This window comes from Caretta caretta, chromosome 7, assembly GCF_965140235.1.
Source record: "Caretta caretta isolate rCarCar2 chromosome 7, rCarCar1.hap1, whole genome shotgun sequence".
NCBI lineage: Eukaryota > Metazoa > Chordata > Testudines > Cheloniidae > Caretta > Caretta caretta.
Window position 1 is genome coordinate 124,879,029 of NC_134212.1, and position 11,582 is coordinate 124,890,610.

Below are 11,582 nucleotides of genomic sequence, written 5' to 3' on the forward strand. Positions count from 1 at the left end.
TGCAAATTCGCCTTCGCTTCCCTGGCCTCTCCTCCTGCCACAGAGCCTGGAGCTGGGACCGGGTTGCTGCACCGGCAGGGATTCTTTGAGGCTTGGAGCAACGTGTGCCAGGTGGGCCCTACAGCGGTGAGAGCCGCACTGGAAATCCAGTGCCATGTGACCTGCCTCCGAACAGCGCGCTGCCCATGAGAGCTGCTGCGCTGGGAACTTTCCCCCAGCAGTGCCCTGGCACGGCCAGCTGGCCTGCACCGGGAGCCGCTCAGCCAGCTCAGAGACAACCTGATCCTACGTCGCAGTGCGCACTGGGCCCCTTCCAAAGGGTGACGCCAGCTCCCCGCCCTGCAGAGCCTGAGCCAAGGGCCTCACAGAGAAGCCAGCGGCCCCGCGTGACTCACACCTGCCCAGGAGGCAGTTTCGCCAGGGAGTCCTCACGCCAGCACCCGCAGCACAAGGGGACGATGAGATGCAAACAGGACACCAAGACAGGCACCATCCCGGCCGACACCCCAGCACTGACGGGGGCCTCCAAAGCCGAAAGCACAAGTCCCTACAGCTGGAGCTAAAAAGCCAGGCCCTGTGTCTGACTGCACCAGACTCATCTTCCGAAGATCAGACCCCCCAGGGGGACACGTCACACACTGATCTGGGAGCTCCGAGGCACGTGGCCCGCACACCTCTCCCCACACTGCCCTCTCCGATCAAGCCAAGATTCACAGCCACAGACCAGGGAGAGCGCTGAGCCTCCAACAACACCAGCCCCTGCACCTGTGCTCAGGGAGAATCCCCATGAGCTGCATGCAGTGAAGTGCCTATGACACACAGCTGGGCACTTCTGATTCCGCCCACCGGCCAGCCCAGGACAATACATTGGGTTCCCAGTTCTAAAAATCCTCCATCAAGGCTGTTGCTCGTCCCCACCCCATCCAGGACCCGGCAAACCCCAGTGGGGTCTGTGCACAGGGGACGACTCCAGGAGCTCGACCCCGCTTTGCTTTGGCCCCCTGCCATTGGCTCCCACTCTGCCCTGAGCCTCGGCCAGCCGAGCCCCGAGCCAGGGTGCCCTGGCATTTCCGGCCCATTTCCCTGGCAGATCGTGAAATAAAGCAGGTCGTTTCACCTAAGCACTTGGGGCAGGGACTGTCTCTCTGTCCCCTGTTTGTACAGTGCCTGGCACAGCGGGGACCTAGGCCTTGACTGGGCTCCTGGGCACTGCCACCATCAGATAACAAATCACCATCTGTGAAACAAGCCAAGAGTCCCCCACTTCGCAGCTTCTGCTGCTGAGCTCCTGGCATCCCTCCAGCTTCCAAGCTCCCTGCGTACCACCCTCCCATCCCCCTTGGGGTCAGGGAACGCTCTCCTGCCAACCCCCACCCCAGCATGCCGGGGGGCTACCCCAGTGCCACTCAGGGCCCTTCCACAGCTCTCCAGCTGCGCGCCGGACCCACTGGTACTGGGCAGGGGGACCTGGTGGGCTAACCCTAATGCTAGAACCAAATGGGGACCCTGTGTCCCCGTCCCCCACAAGCCCTTCTGCACTACGGCTATCTGCTGTTATTGCACCCAGCTCTGGGGGCTGCGGGACGCACCCCTTCCATGCCAGGGCCTGGGAATGCGGGATTACAGGAGGGGCAGGCTGTTATCTGTGGTCACTGGCGGAGCCCCAGAGGGGTGGGGCTGGCATCTGTGACACTTGGAGATCAAACCCTCCCTAACGGTCCCTCTTGTTTTGACCCAGGCCCAGCAGCTGAGTGTGTGTGCGCGGGAGGAGGGGTGTGATGGAAAACTCCACAGTTCTGAAAGACGAAGACCCAGAGACACAGGGAACTGGGTTCAGGGCCCAGCCCTGCCTTCTTCCCACAGACAACTGTCCCATGGGACTCACACCAGAGACCCTGCAGCCAACAGGATAGGTTTCTGAGAGTCCTGGGTGCCGTGTGTGTGTGTGTGTGTGTGTGTGTATACAGTCGCATGTGCGGCGGGGGGAGGGCGTGTATGTACAAGCGTGTGTGCAGGCAGTGGGGGCGTGAATGTGTACAGTCGTGTGTGCAGGCGGGGGGGGCGTGTGTATGTACAGTCGCGTATGCATAACAGGCCCCCCTACCCGCACCAGGAGCCCCTCGGGCATGCTGTGTGCAGACCCTAGGGGGTGCTCAGCACAGCTGGGGCTGGCAGGACCCTGTGCTCCCACCAGGGGCTCCCCTGAGCCCCCCAGCAGCAGCAGGAAACCACAGCCGCACCCTGCAGGCAGACTGATAGACATCAGGAGAGGCAGGGGAAGGGAGCCTTTAACGCTCCAACCCCCCCCGCCCCGCAGCATGCCAGGGGGCTGCCCCAGTGCCACCCAGGGTCCCTTCCGCAGCTCTCCCGCACGCTGGCCCCACTGGTTCTGGGCAGAGGGACCTGGTGGGCTGACCCTAATGCTAGAACCAAGTGGGGACCCTGGCCATGGGCCCCTGCCTCCTCCCAGCGCTGACCCTCCCGGATCACTAGGCCTGCCTGGGCCCAGCATACAGGGCAGGCAAAGTGCAGCCCGCGGGCCAACACAGAGAGGCTGGGCTTGGAGACGACAGACCCTTCTTTTTGACCACAGCAGAAGCCAGGTCATCCATACAGGGACTTCAGTGGACTCCTCTCCCCCAGGACAGGGGGACATATACTGCAGCATATCTGTGCAGCACTGCTCCCCACTGGGAACAAACCAGACCTGCTTGGCTGTGTGCCATAAGCCCTATACTGCTAGCGGAGAGTCTCCAGTAATTGCATTTTGGAGCAGGAGGATCTGGCTCTGTCCTGCCATGGCTGTGAAATGCCCATGGCCAATGCATACAGCCCTGTGACGGCTGTGGGGGGCCACAGGCACATACATGTTTATGTTTACTCGTGCGCGGATATGGGGGGACCCTTGACTCTGGGCAGTGTAATGTGCGTGTCACCCGCAGGGGCGAGGAGAATCCGCGTGGAGCCGAGCAAAGCCACGCGGGGGCTGTGAGCAGTCACAGGCCTGGCGGTGGAATGCGCCTTACGCTGCCCGCTGCCGGGACGCCCCGCTAGTGACGGAGCACACAACGACCTAGCCCGGCACCTTCCCCCAGCTCCTGGGCTCCAACCCAGCCTGCTTCTTCCCCTCCCTCCCCGAAAGATGCAGACACCCTCGCCGCCCGGCTGGCGTCTGTGTGCACCGCTGCCCCTTGCCGGGCAGTCCCACCTGCCCAGCCCCCTGCTAGCAGCCCCACCCTGCCAGAGGAGAGCGCCCCCGGTGGTGTACGGGACCCAGGGGAAGCCCCACAGCTGGGGAGCAATGCATTCCTGGGGAAAGGAGTGACACCCGCTCAGCAGGAACAGCGGGCGGGGGGGAGCGGCTTGATGCAGCCACGGAGAACCCACCTGGCTTGGGCTGGGGAAAACATCTCCCCAGGAGGCTGGGACACCTGCCGCCCCCCGCGCTGTCCACACCCGCGTAGCCGAGAGCTCCTTCCACAAAGCAAGAGCCATCCCCAGGCACCCAGGCGGACAGCTGCCCTCCACCTGCGCTTGCAGTTTCCATGGGACAAGGCTTCTCCTTCCCTTCTGCCCTACCCTGTTGTGCGGCGGCACCAGGCGCAGTCAGACAGCTGCTGCAGCACACCCCAGAGGTAGCTGCATGTCAGGGGTGGGAAAAGTGATCCCTATGTGTCTGGGGCACCTCACGCTGGGACGTGCTCAGCTGCCAGAGGCTGGGCGACCTACGTGACCCTGCAGCCTCGGGCTAGGTGCCAGAGCTGCGTAGCTCCCGTCACCCCCTCGGCAGGGTGCCACCCACAGGCCCCTCTCCCCACAGCTCTGCTCGCCCGTCCTCTGCTTTGCAGGGAGTCAGGCTAACCCCAGGCTCCCGCACTGACCCCCCGCACCCGGCCAGATGCCAAACGCTGGGCTGCATGCACTCGGGGCAGACGCTGTGCCCCGCTCCCCACAGTACCCCCTACTGGGAACCCTCCCCCATAGCCAGCCCGGCCCCGAACCCACCCCCACAGCCAGGCCGGCCCCCCTCCCCACAGTACCCCCTGCTAGGAACCCTCTCCCATAGCCAGCCCGGCCCCACTCCCCACAGCACCCCCTGTTGGGAACCCTCCCCCATAGCCAGCCCGGCCCCACTCCCACCCCCACAGCCAGCCCGGCCCCGCTCCCCACAGCAACCCCTGCTGGGAACCTCCTCACAGCCAACCCTGCCCCGAACCCGCCCCCACAGCCAGCCCGGCCCCACTCCCCACAGCACCCCCTGCTGGGAACCCTCCCCCATAGCCAGCCCAGCCCCACTCCCGCCCCCACAGCCAGCCCGGCCCCGCTCCCCACAGCAACCCCTGCTGGGAACCTCCTCACAGCCAACCCTGCCCCGAACCCGCCCCCACAGCCAGCCCGGCCCCACTCCCCACAGCACCCCCTGCTGGGAACCCTCCCCCATAGCCAGCCCAGCCCCACTCCCGCCCCCACAGCCAGCCCGGCCCCGCTCCCCACAGCAACCCCTGCTGGGAACCTCCTCACAGCCAGCCCTGCCCCGAACCCTCCCCCACAGCCAACCCGGCCCCGCTTTCACAGCGCCCCCTGCTGGGAATCCTTCCCCCACAGCCAGCCCGGCCCCGCTCCCCACAGCGCCCCCTGCTGGGAACCCCCTCACACCCTAACCCTGCCCCAAACCCTCCCCCACAGCCAGCTCCACCCCACTCCTCACAGAGCCCCGAGAGGGCCACACCAGATACAGCCTGGGCCCACAGCGCTGCCTCGGAGGAAAGCCGCGTCCCTGGAGACACATGGGGGCTGCATGGGAGCCATCTGGAGCCTGGAGGGCTTCCCGGATGGGGAGCAGGACCAGGAGGCTGGGCCTGGCAGCTGCCTGCCTCGTGTCCCCGGGCCAGTTACTGCCTGACAGGTTTTCGGACACAGATGCGGAGTCCGGGGACTCCCAGGGCCTGATTCGCAGAGTGGCTGGACACTGAGAGCTCGCTGCAGTCAGCGGGAGCTGGGGGCTCAGCGCCGCTGGGAATCGGGCCCTGGGCACCTTGTGGCGGGGCCGGAACCTTGTGGCCCCCACAACCAGAGCCACTTGGCTGCCCCAGCCCATGAGGCCCCACGGGAACAAGGCTCGGAGGCCCCTGGGGTACCAGCATCAGGACCAACAGGCATGTGTGTAGCTCACCCATACAGCCACGTGGGAGCCACACAGCACAGACACCCCACTGCAGGCTGGACAAGTTCCTGCATAGCCACCTCGGAGACGCCCCCACAGCCCCCCTGGCCCAGACACCCCACCTGCACCCCCAAACCACCCCAGCCCCCTCCCTCAGAGACACCCCCAGACACCCTACCTTCTCCCCCACACCCCAGCCCCCCTCCCTCAGAGACACCCACACACACCCCGCCTGCTCCCCCAACCCCCAACACATCCCACCTGCTCCACCAAACCACCCCAGCCCCCTCCCTCAGAGACACCCCCAGACACCCTACCTTCTCCCCCAAACCACCCCAGCCCCCCTCCCTCAGAGACACCCCCAGACACCCTACCTTCTCCCCCAAACCCCCAGCCCCCCTCCCTCAGAGACACCCCCAGACACTCTACCTGCTCCCCAAATCACCCAGCCCCCCTTCCTCAGAGACACCTCCACACACCCTGCCTGCTCCCCCAACCCCCACACACCCCATCTGCACCCCCAAACCACCCCAGCCCCCTTCCTCAGAGACACCCCCACATACCCTGCCCGCTCCCCCAATCCCCCTACACCCCACCTGCACCCCCAAACCACTCCAGCCCCCCTCCCTCAGAGACACCCCCACATCCCCAGACACCCCACCTGCTCCCCCAGCCCCCCTCCCTCACAGACACCCCCACGCTCTCCGTTTTGCTGTGGCAAGGGAGCACCGAGGGGCTGATCCGCAGCTACTCGCACTAGGGCTGCCGGGGAGCCCAGCGCATGGGAGGAAGGAGGGTTTGGTGGTTAGAGCAGAAGCCTGCATGTCAGGACACCTGGGTTCTCTCCCTGGCTCTGCTACTAGGTCCCTGCATGAGCAAGTCACTTCCCCTTTGCAGAACCAGGCCCCTGCTACTCCCCACCCGGCTCCTGGCCCGACAACGCTGCTCACTGCCCCCCTCCCCGGGGCCTGTGACTCTGCTATGGAAACTGCCGCCCCCAGGGGTCAGAGCTCAGCCGGGCTCCGGCAGCTGCCAGACTCCCCCCGCCCGCCCCCCCCACAGGTCTGCAATTCAGCAAAGGGCAGGGCCCCAGAGGGCCCCAGGCAATGGCGGGGGGGGGGGGGGGGGGGGGGGGGGGGCAGGAGCGCGAACAGGATGCTGGGTGGGGAGGAGCACCACCGCACTGGTGGGGCCTGTTCCCTTCTCCTGCTGTCTCTCCATTGCTGGGGCACGGGGGTTGTGCACACACTCACCCCCTAACCTCACCCCACTGTGGGCTCAGCACAAAGGGGAAATGGGGCAATGACCCAACCCCCACCGCTGTCCACATGGGTATCCACGCTGCCAGCGGGCACAGAGCTCTGACACCCCCTGCCCCACAAAGCAACTCTCCCCCGCCACCTGAGCTGCAGGAGAATCCCCACCCCCCGTTAGCTATAGAGGGCCTATGATCCCCGTGCAACGCAGCGGAACTGTTCCAATCCCACCAGGCCGAGGGCAGTGCTCAGACCCTTGCAATGCCCCGCTCGTTACATTGCACCGGCCCCCAGACTCAGTTCTTTCACCCGGGTGCAGAGCAAGGGGTGGGGGGCCAGAATTGCTGATGCAAGATGGGGGGGGTGCAGGAAGGGGATGAGCGGGACCACTCCCTCCAGGGGACAGGGTATCTGCCCTCCCCCCTCTTGCTTTTTCACCCCTAACAGAGCAGAGGGAGGGGGTGGCCATGGACCCCGCCCCCTCCATGGGGTGAGAGGTTCCTCGGGGCTGGGGGAACGGCAGACCCCTCAATGGCCAATCCCAAGCAGGAAACTCCTCCAAGTTAACACAGCCCCAGAGCGCAGCCTGGGCCCAGCGGCTCATTAAATGTTTCTGGCTGGCAGGCGGCCAGAGGCAGAGGTTGTTTGTTCTATATTCCCATAAACAGCCCAGGCAGGGCGGGGGGTGGGGGGAGGCGGCTGGCGGGGAAATCTCTCCCTGCATTTCGAGCCCTGCGTGGGGAGGGAGGCAGGAACGGATCTCACACACGCATGCACACACACGCATGTATATCCACTCCCGGCTGTTCCCCCTGGGCAGTAACACACACACCCCAGCCAGAGAGGGGGAGATGTGTGGGGAGGACTGGTTGGCTGGTGCTCTGGGAGCCCTAGGAGAGGATTACGGCTGCTCTTGCAAGGGGTGGGGGGAAGGGCCGGACTCAGTGACCCCACAGGGCTCTGCACCACATGATGGCCGAGGAGCAGGGAGGATATGCCCCCCAACTCCCGTGTAAGGCCCTGCCTGTCACCACTGCTGTGCCATGCAGCGGGCAGTGCCCCCCAACACAACCTCATGGTGGAGCTGGGTCGGGGGCCGGTGCCCCACCCCAGGCTGCAGCGGGAGCAAGGAGGCGGTAGGGCCCGTTGGCGCTGCCCGGCGGAACCTCCTCTGGGCCGAGGGGCCCCCCCGCACCCTGGGCAGAAGGGGGTGCGGGCCCCGTGCGCCGGCTGGGGCAGTGCCCGGCCTGGGGGGCTGCAGGGCGCCGGCTGGGGCTGGCCCTTTAAAGGCTGGCCGGGCTGGCAGGGAGCTCACGTGACTTTCTGCTCGAGGAAGCAGCGCTCTGGCTCTGGCAGCTTCCACGGGAGTGGGGGAGGCGGGTGGGGGAAGGGGCCGCCTGGAACCAGTGCGGGGGAGGGGCAGCCGGGCAGGCACCGCAGGGCCCCCTGCCCCCAACGGAGGGGGAGCCGGCTGGGGGGGCTGGGCCCTGGGGCTGCACAGCCTGGCCTGTGCCCTGCTGAGGGGGCTGGCCCCATGGCGGGGGGCGGGCTGGCCCCATGGCGGGGGGCGGGCTGGCCCCTGTGCTCAGGCTCTCTCACCCACCCCTGAGCACAGCTCCTCACCCCACGCACAGCACGGCCCGAAGTGGGGGCAGCTGGAGCCACACCGCGCCCGGGCCACCTCACAGCCACACGCAACACGCTCCTTGCACCCGCCCCACTGGACAGGCGGAGAAACTGAGGCACGGAGCTGAGTGACTCACCCAAGGTCACACATAGTGTCTGTGGCAGAGCAGGGATTGAATCCAGGTCGCCTGGGCCCCCGGGCCACCCCTCCCCCCGCTCCAATGGGACCCACAGACGATAGCATCAGCCCCAGCCAAACCCTTCCCAGTCGGGAGAAGGGCTCAGCCCCACAGCCAGCCCCCAGGCCATGCCCGGGAGGCCCAGCTGGCCTTGCCAAAGGCTGCTCACAGACAGGTTCTAGGCACATCAAAGCCAAGAGCTTTCAGGCCAGGCTCAGGGGGCATCAGCTAATGCCCCACGTGAGGAAGGGCCTCACCACCTGATGGCAGGGCTATGCAGGGCTTGGGAGGCAGGGTGACTGACCCCGCTTCCCCCACTGCCCGCCGCCCTGCCAGCCAGACCCCGCACCCCGCAGAGCCCGCGAGCCCTGCCAGCCAGACCCCGCACCGCCCGCCAGCCAGACCCCACACCCTGCACTGCCCGCCAGCCCTGCCAGCCAGATCCCGCACCAAGCACTGCCCGCCGGCCCTGCCAGCCAGATCCCGCTCCCCACACTGCCCGCCGGCCCTGCCAGCCAGACCCCCCACTGCCCTGCCAGCCAGACCCCGCACCCTGCACTGCCTGCCGGCCCTGCCAGCCAGACCCCCCACTGCCAGTGCCCGCTAGCCCTGCCAGCCAGACCCCGCTCCCCGCACAGCCCGCCGGCCCTGCCAGCCAAACCTCGCTCCCCGCACAGCCCGCCGGCCCTGCCAGCCAAACCTCGCTCCCCGCACTGCCCGCCGGCCCTGCCAGCCAGACCCCGCTCCCTGCACGGCCCGCCGGCCCTGCCAGCCAGACCCCGCTCCCCGCACGGCCCGCCGGCCCTGCCAGCCAGACCCCGCTCGGCCCGCCGGCCCTGCCAGCCAGACCCCGCACTCTCACTGCCTGCTGGCTCTTCCAGCCAGACCCCGCTCCCCCCTCACTGTCCTGCCAGCCAGACCCCCCACTGCCCACCAGCTAGACCCCACTCCCCCCTCACTGCCCGCTGGCTCTGCCAGCCAGACCCCACAATGGCCCTAACCCGTCAGTGCATTCTCCCCGCAGTCTGCTGTGCCCTGCAGGTCCCCAAATGGCTTTGGGCAGACGGGGCAGAGGAAGGGAGTGAGGGAACGGGAAGGAATAAGCAACATCTCACCCGCTCCCCGGGGCCCCCACATGCCTGAACCAGCACTGCCCAGCGACTCCACATCCCCCCCAACCCTGGGCCTTGCCCCATCAGCTCACAGCAGCCAGGCACAGGGCCTGAGGGGCACCGAGGCCTGCTGCTCCTCCCAGCATGGGGCAGCCGGCGCACTGCTCCAGGAGACCCGCTCTCGCCCCAGGCGCTGCCTGCACCCAGCTTGTGCCCTGGCCATGCCCAGGCAGCCCCTCCGAGCGCTGCCAGGGGCTGCGCGGGGGACAGGGAAGGGCGGCCAGCGGCCCCTGATCAGCCAGGGGGTTACAACCGTCTGTTTCCTCTCGGAGTTAGAGCTGGCGGGTGCTCAGGGCGCCAACTCCACCGCCACGGTGCCCCGACCCCCTCCGGCTGGGCCCAGGGGCCCCACTCCCACCCCGGCACGGTGCCCCGACCCCCCCCGGCCGGGCCAAGGGGCACCACCCCCACCCCGGCACGGTGCCCCGACCCCCCCCGGCCGGGCCCAGGGGCCCCACCCCCACCCCCACCCTGGCACAGTGCCCCGACCCCCCCCGGCCGGGCCCAGGGGCCCCACTCCCACCCCGGCACAGTGCCCCGACCCCCTCCGGCTGGGCCCAGGGGCCCCACTCCCACCCCGGCACGGTGCCCCGACCCCCCCCGGCCGGGCCCAGGGGCCCCACTCCCACCCCGGCACAGTGCCCCGACCCCCTCCGGCTGGGCCCAGGGGCCCCACTCCCACCGCGGCACGGTGCCCCGACCCCCCCCGGCCGGGCCCAGGGGCCCCACCCCCACCCCGGCACAGTGCCCCGACCCCCCCCGGCCGGGCCAAGGGGCACCACCCCCACCCCGGCACGGTGCCCCGACCCCCCCCCGGCCGGGCCAAGGGGCACCACCCCCACCCCCACCCCGGCACAGTGCCCCGACCCCCTCCGGCTGGGCCCAGGGGCCCCACTCCCACCCCGGCACAGTGCCCCGACCCCCTCCGGCTGGGCCCAGGGGCCCCACTCCCACCCCGGCACAGTGCCCCGACCCCCCCCGGCCGGGCCCAGGGGCCCCACCGCCACCCCGGCACAGTGCCCCGACCCCCCCCGGCCGGGCCCAGGGGCCCCACCCCCACCCCGGCACACCCGGCACGGTGCCCCGACCCCCCCCGGCCGGGCCCAGGGGCCCCACCCCCACCCCGGCACACCCGGCACGGTGCCCCGACCCCCCCCGGCCGGGCCAAGGGGCACCACCGCCACCCCCACCCCGGCACAGTGCCCCGACCCCCCCCGGCCGGGCCCAGGGGCCCCACTCCCACCCCGGCACAGTGCCCCGACCCCCCCCGGCCGGGCCCAGGGGCACCACCGCCACCCCCACCCCGGCACGGTGCCCCGACCCCCCCAGGGGCGCCCCCACCCCGGCACACCCGGCACGGTGCCCCGACCCCCCCAGGGGCGCCCCCACCCGGCCCCCACTCCAGCGCCGCCGCCACGGGGCCAGGCCAGGCGGCACCACCCTCCCCTGGACGCCACCGGCCTCCGCGGGTCCCTCTCCCCTTCGCTGGGACCGCCGCCCCCGGGAAGCCCCAGGCCCCCCCCCGCGCCCAGCCCAGCCCCCCACGCGCGGGGGGGCCGGCCGGGGCCACTCACCGGGGCAGGCGCACCCCACTGACATCTTCACATGCCCGGCCGGGCCCCGGCGCGCTGCGAGCCGCCCCCGCGGCGGGACACGAGCCGGCCGCCCGGAGCGGGGCCCCCCGGCGCAGGGGCTCCCCGCGGCGCTGCTCCCACGCGCTGGCCGCCCCGGGGGGAGTCACGGGCGCGTGACGCAGCGCGGAAAAAACCGGGCCGGAGCCGAGGGCTGTGACATGGTGATGGGGCTGCGCGCGCGCGGGCGGGCGGGCGTGAGTGTGAGCGAGTGTGAGAGCGCGCGCGCGCAGGGCCAGCGCGTGTGCGCGGCGGGGGCAGGGCCCGCGTGCCTGCGCGTGCGGCTGCGTCTGGGGGCGCGTGCGCGCGTGCCCGTGGGGCCCTGCGTGTGGGCGTGTGCGCACAAACGTGTGGGGGAGGCAGGGTCCGTGTGCGGCTGCGTCTGGGTGTAGGCATGGACCCGTGTGTCTGCGTGTGCATGCACGTGCGACTGTGTATGTGTGTGTGTGTGTATACCCAGGTGTGGCCATGTCTGTGTGTGCAGGTACGTGTGTACGTATATGTGTGGCCACCTGTGCGTGTGTGTGAGGGGTGGGTGATGGCAGGGCCAGAGT

General features: G+C 69.3%; 1 protein-coding gene across 1 annotated transcript in view; it reads right to left on the reverse strand.

Moving 5' to 3' along the window:
- LDB1 (LIM domain binding 1) overlaps nucleotides 1–11,221 on the reverse strand; it is a 47,630-nt gene extending 36,409 nt beyond the window's left edge. The window contains exon 1 of the mRNA XM_048857300.2: nucleotides 10,972–11,221. Coding sequence (XP_048713257.1) covers nucleotides 10,972–10,996 — 25 coding nt within the window. The 5' untranslated portion in view covers nucleotides 10,997–11,221. The remainder of the gene's footprint in view (nucleotides 1–10,971) is intronic.
- Between the last annotated feature and the right edge of the window lie 361 nt (nucleotides 11,222–11,582).